Raw genomic sequence first — 14888 nt, forward strand, 5'->3', positions numbered from 1 at the left:
CCTTACCACTGTTCCAACATGTACCATTCACTGTTGTGACTTGGAGGTTTGAGCCTCCTCTGTTAGAAGACACAGGCTCGAGTAATGAGGAAGAGGAGGATTTGGCCTTGAGATTTGAGCCTGCTTTGCTGGAAGATTCGGAATCATCTTCCTCCCCTTCCTCCCTGGTTGTGCCTCAGGTGTCAGCAGATAATCAGAAGAGAGTGCCGGAGTCCTTGGCTGAGGATCAAGCCGAGGAATGCTGGTTTGATGCAAGGCAAAGACGCAGGCAAAAGCGTGAAATGCAACGTAAAACGAAATGTCAAATCAGGGACTGACTTGAGAGACTGACATGCCCCTCAGGAAATAAAAGAGGGCGTGTTAGCTCTGAATCCTCATTCGGGACAATTTGTTTATTCGGAATAGCAGCTTGACAAATTCTCTGTGCGGCGTTTGCCTTTTGATTTATGGTCTTGTTTGTTATCGGACTTGGCAGGCAGCTTCTGGAAGACTGCCAAGGACTTCTCCAGTCAAAGGAATTTAACTCTATCGTTCCTGGTCCTGTCTGTTTATTTATATTCCTTTGGAGGCTTAGACTCTTGCCTCGTGGTCACAGGTGAGACAGAACAATTCACTATGTCAGATTTACTTACCTGGAAACTACACCATGGCCCCTTTAGTGAAAAACCTACAGAAGTAGCAGATTTAGTGAAAACTATAGTGGACACACACAATCCCACTTGGATGGATCTCCAATAACTAACGGGGACTCTGTTTAATCCGGAAGAAAGGGAAAAGATTAAGAATGTAGTAACTGAGATATTAAAGCCTGATTTCAGGGCAGATGGGAATCTAGCAGCATATGTTGAGGCTCACTTCCCATCGCAAGACCCTAAATGGAATCCTTACAACTATATGTACCATTTATGAGACTACCAGTCAATAGTTGTGCGAGCCATCCATTTGGCAGGAAAGCCTACAGTGATTATGTCAAAACCCTCCCTGGTGTTGCAGAGCCCACCGAAAGCCCTGAAGCATTTTATGCCCGTCTTATTGACGCTTACCGCATGTATACTCCCATAGATCCCACTGATCCGGTGAATGCCCGAATGTTGACAATGGCATTTATCTCACAAAGTGCCACAGACATACGCCATAAATTACAAAGACTTGAGGGAGCACTAGGTAAACCCATGAGCGAGCTAATGGAGGTGGCGCGGAAAGTTTTTGTAAACGGAAAAAGAGGAAGAGCAGAAGAAAGATTAAAAATTGCAAAGAAAAGCTGAATTAATGGCGGCAGCTATGATGTGGACCCCAAAGGATAGAGGAGGCAGCCGAGCAAGGGGCAACAGATCAGGGTTAGGACGTAACCAGTGTGCTATCTGTAAGAAGGAGGGACACTGGAAGGGTGAGCGTCTGGAAGGGAACAAAGAAGAGAGGCCAGATGGAAGAAGAAGAGGGAATTTCCAAGGAGGCCTCTGATGGCCCCCGAGAGGAAGCCGGGGAGGGCAAGGTTACAGGAAAGGATTTGAAAGAACCCCTCTCATAGGCTTGGCAGAGGTGGAAGAATGGGACTGAAACTGACCGTGGTCAGATTGCCTCCCAGAACCTATGGTCCGGCTAAATGTAGGAGGCAAACCTATTACCTTCCTAGTAGACACTGGAGCCACACGGTCAGTCCTAACCCAGCCCCTAACACAGGCCTCCCCCCACACCATTAATATCCAGGGGGCTACAGGAAGTATTTTACAGCGTCCCTCTTTGGAGCCCCTCGTGTGCACAACTAAAGGACAAACCATAACACATCAAATTCTGTATATGCCAGACTGTCCTATCCCACTCCTGGGGAGGGATTTGCTGTGCAAACTCCGAGCTCAGATCTCCTTTGAAGAGGATGGAACAATGACACTGGGATATGGGAAGATAAACGTTAACAATACCCAGAGAAGAAGAGTGGAGGTTCATGGTGGCCAGGGACAAGGGACGGGGAGATGAGGATGAATGGAAGCAATTCAATGTTAGTGAGGTAAAAAAGCTTTGAGGGAGATTTCCTTGTGTTACTTTTTCTGTGGAATAAAGTTTTTGCTTACAATCTTCTCTTCAATGGGTTCAATTTGAGACATTGGCATATCTGGCAAAGTGCCTGGAGCAGGAAAGGTGAGGAAAACCAAAAGTGCCTTTGAGTTCAGAAGGATCTTTTTCCTTCTTTCAGCCCCTCTGGAAGTGCAATTTTTGAGGGGGAAATGGGGAATAAGCCAGGAACCCCCCCTCTGCAAACTGGAAGCAGGCTTCATTAGGCTTGCAGCTGTTGAACTAAAAGGTATTTTGTAGAGAGAATAGATTTAACGACCACAAGTGAGCCATCAACTTTTGTTGTTAAGTGAGATGTTTGGTAAAGTGAGTTTTGCTCCATTTTGTGACCTTTCTTGCTATGGTTGTTAAGTGAATCTGGTTTCCCCATTGACGTTGCTTGTGGGAAGGTCGCAAGAGATCACGTGACCCCTGGACTCTACAAGGGTCTGTTGAAAGGCTTAGAAAATGCCTTTCTTCTGAAGATTCGATTTTCCCGCTGGGAGAGCTCCAGTGCATGGATACAGACAACTGCTTGAAAGCTGGATCTTTTTATTTTCAGGAAGGCAAGAGATAGCAAGAAGTCTGTATTCCTGGGGCTAGCTAGCTTTGTATGATAAGCCCCTGGTTTTTATACTTGTTTTCTCCTTTTGTGTGTGAGTGCTTGTGTTTGTATTTCTTAATATTTTAAATCCTGTCAGGGGTTGTCTTCATTTCCGCCGGAGGGTAAACTCCGCGGGGTGGTTTGATTGGATTATCAGTTTCGTCCTAATGTTTTCTTATATTTGTTTTGTGGCAATCTCCTGTCTGTCTCCTTTGCAATATATTTTGTGTCTTTTGTCTGTTTGTTTTGCTGATTTGGCATGTCCTGTGTTTGTAAGGGTTTTCTTTTCTTGTTTCCCTAGTTTTCTTAATTATTTGGGCTTTCGTCTAAGGGGCTTCTTTAATACCTTTTATTTGATTCCTTTTCCTATGCAAGTTTGTTTTATGGCTGGCTTGATGTTCCTTTGGGGTTTTCCTGCTTGGGTGACACCACTGTACTCGTGAAGTTCCCTTTCCACAGGTCATAAATGCAATTCAGTTCCCAGGTGAAGGGAAAATATATTAAGTTACTCTTTTATAATAGTGTTTTATGTGTTGTTAAGCTAGAATATTCCTCTCACTCCTTTTGTTACATCTTACCCTAACCCCCACCCTAACCCCCAAAGTGTATTCAGTTAAAGTATGTGATAGCTTGTCACAATTTTCTTGGAAAACAGGAACATCCACCCAGGGCCAGGCAACAAGTAAATAAGATAAGGGATATCCTCCCAAGGTGAACCTCAGAAGTAAAACAAGATAAGATATCCCATGCATAGAAAACAATCTCATGTTGACCCTTTAGTTTATAGTTTAACTCATCGTATAGTTTCAGATAATAAGGGGGAGTTGGGAGGGCTTCTTAGGCGTAGCGTGCATTGTGCAGGGGGTATAAATATATTAGTTTGAAAATAGTACTTTGCTCTCCTTGTACTTAATCCACTTGGGAAGGGTCTTGGAGGCCACGCTTGCAACTGCTTTCTTTTATTTGGTTCAATAAACGCTTGAAATTGTGAACCAGACTTGTCTTTGTTTTGTGAGTATAAATTTATTGGGGGTCTTACATCTCACACAGGCACCTTAGAAACAAGTAATAACTAGTAGTCCCCACGGGTTTGTTAAAAACAAATCATGCCAAATCAATCTTATTTCATTCTTCAGCACAGTGACTGAACTAGTTGACCAGCAAAATACCATGGACATAATATAGATTTCAGCAAGGCATTCCACAAAGTAGATCACAACCTACTTCTTAGCTAGAAAAAAGTGGAATAGATAGCACCACCACTAGATGGACTTGCAATTGGCTGACAAGCCATACTCAACTAGTAGTCCTTAATGGGTTTAAGTCTACATGGAGGGAATTAAGCTGTGGGGTGCCACGAGGTTCTGTCTTGGGCCCAGTACTCTTCAATATCTTCACTAATGACTTAGATGAGGGAATACAAGGGGAACTTACCAAATTTGCAGATGATACTAAGCTGGGAGGAATAGCTAACACCCAAGAAGATAGGCTCAAGATCCAGATGGATCTTGACAGACTAGAACACTGGGCCATATCTAACAAAATGCAATTTAATGTAGAGAAAAGTAAAGTTGTACCCTTAGGCAAGAAAAACCAAAAGTACACATATAGACTGGGTGAAACCAGGCTCAATAGCAGTAACTGTGAGAGGTATCTTGGAGTCTTAGTGGACAACCAGCTAAATAGGAGCCAGCAGTTTGCAGCAGCCATAAAAAAGCTAATGCAATCCTAAGTTGTATTAACAGAGGGATACAATCAAGATCAAGGGAAGTACTAATGCCACTCTATAAAACCTTAGTAAGACCACATCTAGAGTACTGCATCCAGCTTTGGACACCACATTATAAAAAAAGATGTTGAGGCTCTAGAAAAAGTACAGGGAAGAGCAACCAGGATGATTAGGGGACTGGAGACTAAAATATATGAAAAATGGTTGCAGGAACAGGGCCTGGCCAGTCTAGGGAAGAGAAGGACCAGGGGAGACATGATAGTAGTGTCCCAATATTTGAGGGGCTGCCACAAAGCTATTTTCTAAAGCGCCTGTAGGCCAGACAAGGAATAATGGGTGGAAACTGAACAAGGAGAGATTTAACCTGGAAATAAGGGGAAACTTTCTGACAGTGAGAACAATCAACTAATGGAACAGCTTGACCTCAGAAGCCCATCAGTTGGGGCTTTCAAGAAGAGATTGGGCTGCCAACTGTCAGAAATGGTGTAGGGTCTCTTGCTTGGGGGGGTGGACTAGATGACCTACAAGATCCTGCTCATTTCTTAAAGAGCTATTCCCTCCTAACTTTTGGTGCTCCGCATACCTTTCCTTCCCCTCCCTCTCTCCCGTTTCTCTGATTGCCTGGGGAGAAGCAGCCCTGGATTCCCTGCCCAGCTGACGGTCCCACCCGGGACCGATTCCCCCGGGGCAGAAGGAAGGGGGGCGGGTAGGGGGACCCCGAGTGGGCGGTGCTCCCCGCCCTGCGGAGAATGGGAGGAGCTATAAGCGCTTCCGGCTTGGACTCTGCAAATTCCTGGCTGGGGTCGTTCCGGGGTGGGGGATCCACATGCGTGGCCGCGAAGTAAGGAAGCGCGTCCAGCGGTGATCGCGGATCCTTTCCTGCCCGGGTCTCTAGGGGAGCGGAGGAGAGGAGAGAAAGAGAGCCGCCTCATTCTTATTGAGAGCCAGGTAAAAAGCTGCTTCTTCCTTCCCTCCTTCCTCCCTCACTTTTCCTTCCTTCCTGGGAAATGCTGGGACAGGAGACCCTTTCAAAGCAGCTTCTTGGGACGCTGCTAAGATCGCTGCTGCCGTCCCCACTTCTTTCTTTCTTTCTTTCTTTCTTTCTTTCTTTCTTTCTTTCTTTCTTTCTTTCTTTCTTTCCTTCTTTCCTTCTTTCCTTCCCTTCCCTTTCCTCCCTTCCTTCCCCTTCCCCTTCCTTCCTTCCTTCCTTCCTGGGAAATGCCGGGACAGGTGAGCCTTCAAGGCAGCTTCTTGGGGCGCAGCTTCTTGGGGCTCCACTTCCTCCTGGGGGAGATGATTCTTATTCTCCTTTCTTTTCTGCCGGCCCTTCCTGACCGTTTCCCGTCGCTTCCTTTGCTCTGGGGCCGTTTCACATCCAGGAGGCTCGGAGTTGAAGGGCCGCGAAACCGGCGGGGAGAAAAGTGGGGCGATCCCTCCCAGCCGCTGCTGTTTCGGGGAGCCGCTCGAGACGAGCCCCCTCCGGAGAGAGCATCGGCTCAAGGCTCCTCCGGACCCCCTTCCTCTCTTCGCCCGCCTTCCTTTCCTCCCGGAATTGGCTTCCATCGTCCAATTAAACTGAATTTGGGGTGCATTTAAAGAGGCGTCGCACTTTCCTGTGGGCCATTGTTTCTCAACCTGGGCAACCTTGTGATTTTTGGCTTTAACTCCCAGAATTTCCCACGTGTGTTGAAAATCCACATATCTTAACAGCTCCCAAGAGGTAACCCAGGGGTGCGGAAGTTACGGACCTTTTATGACTGGTGGACTTCAAGTCCCAAAATTCCTCAGCCAGCTGCCTCAGGTATTCTGGGAGTTGAAGTCCAGCCGTCAAAAAAGGCCACTAGTTCCCCACTTCAAGTCCCAGCTGTAAAAGAAGAGTTTTTGTAATCTTCCTTGATTATCTCATAAGGGAAGGTGAACATTATAGCAACGTAGAATAACGGAGTTGGTCCTTTAATGCACACATTCACGGCTGAGATAATCTGCTTCTGAATCCAATCCCTGGTCCTTCCACACCTTTCAGTTTTCCTCTCACCGAGAATGAGCTTCTGTGTGTTGTTGCTGTGGCTGCAAAGGACTCACTTAAAGGGGTCAGTCCCCTAGTTAATCTAGAAATAGGCTAAAATCAGCCTTTTGCACTGGATGCTCAAGAATGTCCTTAGGATGTTTGATAGCCAATTATTCCTTTGCTGTTTTTTTTCCCCACTCCTAGACCCTCTCATGGCCTTGTCTTCATCTCCGGGAACCCCAGTTATTTGTAGTAGAGGATCAACAGCAGCTGAGCTTCCAACGCAGGTAGGAGGATTCTTCCCTCCCCTCCCCTCATGTGCCAATCTCCCAATAACAGAATAAGACAATCGGAAGGGATCTTGGAGATCTTCTAGTCCATCCCCCTGTTTCAAGCAGGAGACCCTATACTCTTTCAGACAAGTGGCCGTCCAGTCTCTCCTTAAAAACCTCCAGCCCACAACTTCTGAAAGCAAACTGTTCCATTAGTTAATTGTTCTCACTGTCAGGAAGTTGTTCCTTAATTCCAGGTTGCCTTTATCCACCATTAGTTTCCATCCGTTGTTTTCTTCTCCTGCCTTCTGGTGCTTTGAAAAATAAGTTGAGCCTCCTCTTGTTTGTGGAAACCCCTCAAATATTGAAACACTGTTATCGTGTCTCCCCTGGTCCTTCTTTTCTCTAGACTGGCCATATCCAGTTCCTGCAACTGTTTTTTGTGTCATTTAATCTCAAAGCCTTTAATCCTTGGTTGCTGTTTGCACTTTTCCCAAAGTCTCCACATTTCTTTTTGTAATGTGGTGACCAAAACTGAACTCTGTACTCTGTGGTCTTTACTCTGGGTTTTTTTTTTTGTAAAAGTTTTATTTGGATTTTCAGAAAACATAATACAAATAAAATATCTTTTTTGAGAGCAGCATGATTCCAGGTTATCACATCTCCATACAGACATAATCTCAGTTACATATTCATCTTTATATTCTATTTCATATCTTGACACTATTTTATCATTTTCTCAATAATTTTTCCCTTCCCTTACTTCCCTCAACCTTATTTCTGATTATCTCATTGCTTTCTAATTCAATTACATAGCTCTTTCTAAATTTCTATATCTTTCTAATTATTATATTTGTATTTGTCAGCCTTCGAGATTTTCTTCCTTTGCTTTTTGCATCTTTCGGCTGTCATAAGTAACGGGGAGAAGGGGGGAAAATTATGGGAAGTGAACTGGAGGTGTTACACACAGAATTGTATAAACGGGGGAATACATTCTTGCTTAGGTTTCTATTCCTTGCTCTCTCTTCTATGCGCAGCTGCAAACCTTTATCAAAGTATGCCAAGGTCAATGGACAGAAGCCTCATCACCACCTGGAGATATCCACATGATGATATTCACTTTTAATTGGAAGAACCATTTGAACTATTGGGGGTGGGAACATTGCCATTACTTTGTATATGTGATTTACGCACCCATTTTCTCAGATTCAGAATTCTTTTGTTGCTACCACTTGATTTCCAGTAAAAGTTACCTTTTATCTAATTAAAAGAGTAAGTATTTCTTTCTTGGATATTGAATGGAACACCAGCTGACAGTACTTTTTTCTGTCCTGCTTACAACTTCATACGTTCTTTTTCCAGGGAAAAGAAAAAAAAAATAATTCCCTCCCCTTCCAGGCATTAAAAAGCAAGTTTTCCCCTGTGATTACCAAATAGAGCTTATCACCTTTATATCTTATAGTTGTTATCCATTCAAATCTCATTTCACATTTAATTTATACATTATGCAATTATAGTTATATACTCTGCATTTTTTTTAAAGTGGTGAACATGAAAGCCCAAAGTAAACAGTAAAGTCCAAGCTTGGCTTTTGTAGAGAGCGCAGCTGCTGCCCAGATGAAGTTGGAGACACTGACATAGACTTGGAGACTTTTATATAAACATAAATATATTTAACATGGAAATTTACAGCAGTCTTTGTCACCATCCACAAAAGGAATAATGTAAGATAGTCAGGAAAACAGAGGAACATCCTGAGGTAAATCTAAAGCATCATGCAGGACAGAGAGAGGGAAAAAAGGCGGGAAAAAAGAGAAACGCCCCCTTTATACTGTCAGCAGCCAATCGTAGCGTAGATTGCATCCTGCATGAGTCAGCATCCTCTAACTAATCAGTTACAATTGTGTTCTGGCCTATTGTAGACTTTACTGTTCCAGTTACTAAATTCAATATCCTACATGGTCTTTGCCCTACTTGGAAGCTATGGAGGTTTTTCATTAAGAAGACTCACATGTAATTCATTGAAGTGTTCATTGTTAAGAATATTCATGGAATATGTTGTCCTTTTCCCCCCTGTCTCTATGTCAGGATTTGATATCATTTGAGGATGTAGCTGTATTTTTCTCAGTGGAGGAGTGGGCTCTGCTGGATTCTGAGCAAAAAGCCCTGTACCGAGAGGTCATGCTGGAAAACAAGAGGAACGTGGCCTCATTAGGTAAGGGATTTAAATTTAGTAGCCAAAGGTCAAATGTTCAATCATCTTAATAGCAAGCATAAGCATCATGTTTAGAACAAATGGGAGTTTGAAAGAAGTTTGATACTCTTCAAATAGAGCAATAGTGCTTGATTGCTTTTGCACTAAAGGTTGTGCTAACTTTTCTTTTTTTATTGTTGCAACCAGGTGACAGATGGGGGATGGAGGTTTCTGGCCAAGAGGCAGCAGCACCTTTGCCAAAAGACAAAAAGGAAGTTGCAGAAAAGATGTATGGAAAGCACGGTTTGAAGCAAAACCAGCTAACTGGGGAGCTGGAGAATTGCTCTGGTTTACCTTGTCCAGATACCAATGTCTTACTGGACACTGATGATTACCATGAAAAACAAGTGTGTTCAAGGTGTGGGAAAAGACTCTGTGATGAATCTGGATCATGTGACTGTGGTGAAAGCCCTGCTGGAGAGAAACAAGATGAAAGCAGGCAACACCACAGAAGGGACCTTCCTCCTCCTTTACATGAAAGAATAGAAGAAGGAGGGAAACCATACAAATGTACAGAGTGTGCAGAAAGCTTCGGTACAAGCCGCTGTCTTGCTTCGCATAAAGAGATTCACAAAGCAGGGGAGCCACACAAATGTCTAGATTGTGGAAGGACCTTCAGACAGAAAAACCACCTTAATTCACACAGGAGAGTCCACGAAGAGAAGCAACAGCATCAATGCATCTCCTGTGGAAAGTCCTTTGGAAGCAGCACCTCCCTTACTTCCCACCAAAGCGTCCACAGGGGGAAGTTGGATCAACTCAGGGAGAGTAGAATGAGGTTTACTCAGAGCAAGGAACCGAATTCCCAGAAAAAAAGCCCCACTGGGAAGAAATCATATAAATGCCTAGAATGTGGGAAGAGCTTCCGCTCTGCAGGTGACCTCACTTGCCATAATAGGATCCATACAGGGGAAAAGCCATATCATTGCATGGTGTGTGGAAAGAGCTTTGCAAAAAAAAGTAATTTCAATTTGCATAAGAGGATCCACACAGGAGAGAAACCGTATAAATGCACAGAGTGTGGAAAATGCTTCAGTGCCCGATGTAATCTTACTTCCCATAAGAGGATCCATACAGGGGAGAAACCCTATGAATGCCTGGAATGTGGAAAAAGCTTTAGCCAACGCTGCACTCTAACCTTACATAATAGGATGCATAAAGGGGAGAAACCTTATCAATGCTTGAACTGTGGAAAAAGGTTCCGTCAAAAAGTTAATCTTAAGTCACACGAGATGATCCACACGGGAGAAAAACCGTATCAATGCACCAATTGTGGGAAGAGCTTCAGTAATCCATATACTCTTACTGTCCATAAAAGGACCCACACAGGTGAAAAGCCTTATAAGTGCCCTGAATGTGACAAATGCTTCACTGATTCAGGGAATCTCTCTCGTCACAAAAGGCTCCACACTGGAGAGAAACCATATGAATGCCACACGTGTGGAAAGAGCTTCAGTGCAAAAAATATCTATGTCATACATAGCAGGACCCACACTGGGGAGAAACCTTATCAGTGCCAGGAGTGTGGAAAACGCTTCAGTCATTCTGGAGCACTGACGATCCATAAAAGGATTCACACAGGGGAGAAACCATATCAGTGCCAGGAGTGTGGCATGAGTTTCAGTAGAAGTGGTGTCCTTGATATCCACAAGAGGATTCACACAGGGGAGAAACCCTATAAGTGCATGGAGTGTGGCATGAGTTTCAGGACAAATGGTTGCTTTGTTATCCACAAGAGGATCCACACTGGGGAGAAACCATATACATGTCATGAGTGCAGAAAAAGCTTTAATCAAAATAAGTCACTCATTTTCCATAGAAGGCTTCACTCAGGGGAGAAACCGTATAAATGCCTGGAGTGTGGAAAATGTTTTCGTGTGAGTGGGCAACTTACCTCCCATAATAGGATCCACACAGGGGAGAAACCCTATAAATGCTTAGAGTGTGGAAAATGTTATAATGATAGTTCCAGTCTTACCTATCACAATAGGATCCACACTGGGGAGAAACCGTATCAATGCACCGAGTGTGGGAAGCGTTTCAATCAAGCAAGTAATCTTACTGTGCATAAAAGGACCCACACAGGTGAAAAGCCTTATATATGTCCTGAATGTGACAAACGCTTCACTAATTTAGCGGCTCTCTCTCGTCACAAGAGGATCCACACTGGGGAGAAACCCTATAAGTGCCAGGAGTGTGGCATGAGTTTCAGTAGAAGTAGTGTCCTTGGTAACCATAGGAGGATTCACACAGGGGAGAAACCCTATAAGTGCATGGAGTGTGGCCTGAATTTCAGGACAAGTTATTATCTTGGTATCCACAAGAGGATCCACACAGGAGAGAAACTGTATACATGTCCTGAGTGCGGAAAAAGCTTTAAACATAATGATTCACTCAGGATCCATAGAAGGCTTCACTCAGGGGAGAAACCCTATCAATGCCTGGAGTGTGGAAAATGTTTTCATGTAAGTGGCCACCTTACCTCCCACAAAAGGATCCACACAGGGGAGAAACCCTATAAATGCTTAGAGTGTGGAAAATGTTATAAAAATAATGCCAGTCTTACCTACCACAATAGGACCCACACAGGGGAGAAACCCTATAAATGCCTGGAGTGTGGAAAATGTTTTCGTGTGAGTAGCCAGCTTACCTCCCACAATAGGATCCACACAGGGGAGAAACCCTATAAATGCCTGGAGTGTGGAAAATGTTTTCGTGTGAGTTGCCAGCTTACCTCCCACAATAAGATCCACACGGGGGAGAAACCCTATAAATGCTTAGAGTGCGGAAAATGTTTTCGTGTGAATGGACAGCTTACCTCCCACAATAGGATCCACACAGGGGAGAAACCCTATAAATGCTTAGAGTGTGGAAAGACTTTCAAAGAGAGCAGGAATCTTATGCTCCATAAAAGAACCCACGCAGGGGAGAAGCCATATTAATGTGTGGAGTGTGGAAAGAAATGCAGAAGCAGCAGTGACTTTAATTGCCGTAAGAATACGCTCAGCAAATGATGTGAATTGGTTCGTGTTGATTCTCAAAATTTGCTTCATGCCCATAGAAATTATGCGGGAAATTCTGGAAAAATGCATGGAGCATGGGAAGAGCTTCCAAAGCAGCAGAAACGTCTTGATCATTAAAAAGAAGAGTCCCCTTGTAGAACTAGGAATTAACTTTTGGATATTAGATCTTTGTGCTGGAGTAGAGTAGAATAAGATTACAAACAGTAAGAACAGAAATGGAACTGAATGTAGAAATGGGGACGGGAAGGGAATACTCTCATTGGCCAAATGAGATTGGGCATACAAGGCCTGTGTCTCCAATGCATACGTTCACAAGTGTACATAACATACAACAAATGATCAACTTTTGTCAATGCGAACAGCAAAGGGAGGGAGGGACTTGGGAACTAACACTTCCGGATGGCTATGGAGATTCTCAGTCATCCAGTCTGCGGTTCCTCCCAAAGGTACTTTTATCAAAAGGCAACTGGACGTTTTTTTCCCTTGAGGGGATTTCCCTTCTCATCCAAGAAGTTTCTTCACTTCTGTTTCTTCTTCAATGAGAAGTGAAATGTCTTCAAGAAGAAACAAAGTCCAGTTGACTTTTGAAAAAAAGCACGATTGGGAGAACACCTTCAAGACAAGGTGGGGACTGGCACAATGTAAAAAAGATGTTGAGACTGTAGAAAGAGTGCAGAGAATAGCAACAAAGATGATTAGGGCACTGGAGGCTAAAACAAATAAAGAATGGTTACAGGAAGTGGGTATGTCTTATCTAGGAAAGAGAAGGACTAGGGGAGACATGATAGTGTTCCAGTATCTCAGGGGCTGCCACAAAGAAGAGGGAGTCAAGCTATTCTTCAAAGCACCTGAGGGGAGGACAAGAAGCAATGGGTGGAAACTAATCAAGGAGAGAAGCAACTTAGAACTAAGGAGAAATGTCCTGACAGAACAATTTATCAGTGGAACAAGTTGCCCCCAGAAGTTGTGAATGCTCCCACACTGGTAGTTCTTAAGAAGAGTTTGGCAATCATTTGTCTGAAGTGGTGTAGAATTTCCTTCCTAGGTAGGAGATTGGACTAGAAGACCTCCAAGACCTCCCTTCCTACTCTGTTATTCTACTCTACTCGACAGTATAGAGAAAATGCTGAAATATTTCAAGAGGAAACGTTGCCACTGTTAAAACTGCAGTACTGAAGGCTGCTACTGTTTGCTGGGTGCCTGTAATTTGGTAGTTCAAATCTCACCAGGCTCAAGGTTGACTCAACCTTCCATCCTTCCGAGGTAGGTAAAATGAGGACCCAAATCGTTGGGGACAATATGCTGACTCTATAAATTGCTTAGAGGGGGCTGTAAGGCACTGTAAACAGGTATATAAGTCTATTGCTATTGCAATCTAAATGGTGAAAGGTTCAGGCGTGGTGGTGTTGACTCCCCACATTTCCCTAATGTTGGAAGGAATCAAGCAGTGGATCTACTACACCCATGTGGAGAAAGTCACGCCAGAAGAAAGAGAAGCAGGATCTCCAGTGAGCTCTTCACTGTGAGAAAGTGACGGAAGAGAATGAACTAATGAACAAATACAAGACTCGAGAGTTCTGTCAACAGTAATAACTGGAGGGATGGTGTTGTGTCTGCACCACCTTTAACTTTGGTTGTGCTTAACTGATTTCTAGTCTGTCATACAATATTGATTGTGCTTGATTTTTATGAATGCCCTAAATTATGAAGCGGCTTAAGGCTTAGCTTACACATCTCGGATACAGGCTCTTCCTGGCGGGTAAATTGGACAATTCAGGGAACCAGCTTCAGAAAACACAGGTGGCCCTTGACTTATGACCACAATTAAGCTCCACATTTCCATGGCCAAGCAAGACAGTTGTTAAGTGAGTTTTGTGCCATTTTACAAGTTTTGCCACAGTTGTTTGGTTAGTAACATGGTTGTGAAGTGAATCTGGTTTCCCATTTGACTTTGCTTGTCTGAAGGTCTTAAATGGGGATCCCATGACCCTGGGATACTCCAACTATCAAAAATACAGGCCAGTGGCCAAGTGTCTGAATTTTGATCACATGATACAGGGATGCTGCAACGGTTGTGTGAAAAAATTCATAAATCATTTTTTTCAGTGCCATTGTAACTTCAACCATTCACTGAGGAAATGACTGTAAGTTGAGGACTAATCGTAAAGCAGCAACTGATTGTTATTAAAGCACAATTATGAATGATAATGTGTTTTTTCAGTCTAACCAACAATTGCCCATTCATGGAAACCAGTCTTCGAAAACACAGGGAAGGAATTTGGTAACATCAAAATAGGGGAGCGCCTAGACTAGGGGTCTCCTTGTGGACTTCGACTCCCAGAATTCCTCTGGCCCAAATTGTGCACAAATACACAAATAGGACCGATTTGCACCTGTACAACCCTAAAAAGAACTATGCAGTTAGGAAAACAGGAAGTATCGTGGAAAGCTAAGCGACATTTATGGAAGTGTTGAGGTTTCTCTATGAACAAATTAGGATGGTTTTAAAGCACTTGGCTTAGCTCTGGATTACACAAATACAGGAAGGTTAAGATGTGAGTGTAAAACGGGCAGGAATTGCTGTAAACGGAGAAGAGGAAATTCTTTCTGACTCTGAAACATGTAAACTGTGTGGCAATCGCTGTGTAAAGCCCTCCAGTGGGTGTTGGTGCGGTACAAAGGCTTTTGGGAGATTTCCTTGTGTTACTTTTTCTGCCGAATAAAGTTTTTGCTTACAATCTTGTCTTCGGTGTGTTCAATTTGAGGCTGGGCACATCTGGCAAAGCGCCTGGAGCAGGAAAGGTGAGGAAAACCAAAAGTGCCTTTGAGTTCAGAAGGATCTCTTTCCTCCTTTCAGCCATTTTGGAAGCGCAATTCTTGAGGGGGAAATGGGGAATCCGCCAAGATCCTCCTCTCTGCATTAGGCTTGGAGCTGTTTGTATAGGAGAA

At 43.7% G+C, this 14888-nt stretch overlaps 1 protein-coding gene across 1 annotated transcript; it reads left to right on the forward strand.

Annotated features, from left to right (window-relative positions):
* The first annotated feature begins 4990 nt into the window (after window positions 1-4990).
* LOC113452097 (uncharacterized) lies at window positions 4991-14677 on the forward strand. Its single transcript, XM_087927750.1, has 4 exons — window positions 4991-5330; window positions 6595-6677; window positions 8751-8877; window positions 9064-14677. Exons 2-4 carry the CDS (start codon window positions 6603-6605, stop codon window positions 11856-11858), a joined length of 2997 nt encoding a protein of 998 aa, XP_087783876.1. The 5' UTR covers window positions 4991-5330; window positions 6595-6602; the 3' UTR covers window positions 11859-14677.
* Window positions 14678-14888: the final 211 nt, after the last annotated feature.

The sequence above is a fragment of the Pseudonaja textilis genome, chromosome 2, assembly GCF_049901715.1.
Source record: "Pseudonaja textilis isolate UNSWEBS1 chromosome 2, rPseTex1.2, whole genome shotgun sequence".
Taxonomy (NCBI): domain Eukaryota; kingdom Metazoa; phylum Chordata; class Lepidosauria; order Squamata; family Elapidae; genus Pseudonaja; species Pseudonaja textilis.

Coding starts and splice junctions, on each gene's coding strand:
- LOC113452097 (XM_087927750.1), top strand. CDS start 6,603: ATGGCCTTGTCTTCATCTCCGGGAACCCCAGTTATTTGTAGTAGAGGA. Junction 6,678..8,750: donor CAGCTGAGCTTCCAACGCAG/GTAGGAGGATTC, acceptor TCTCTATGTCAG/GATTTGATATCATTTGAGGA. Junction 8,878..9,063: donor GAGGAACGTGGCCTCATTAG/GTAAGGGATTTA, acceptor TGTTGCAACCAG/GTGACAGATGGGGGATGGAG.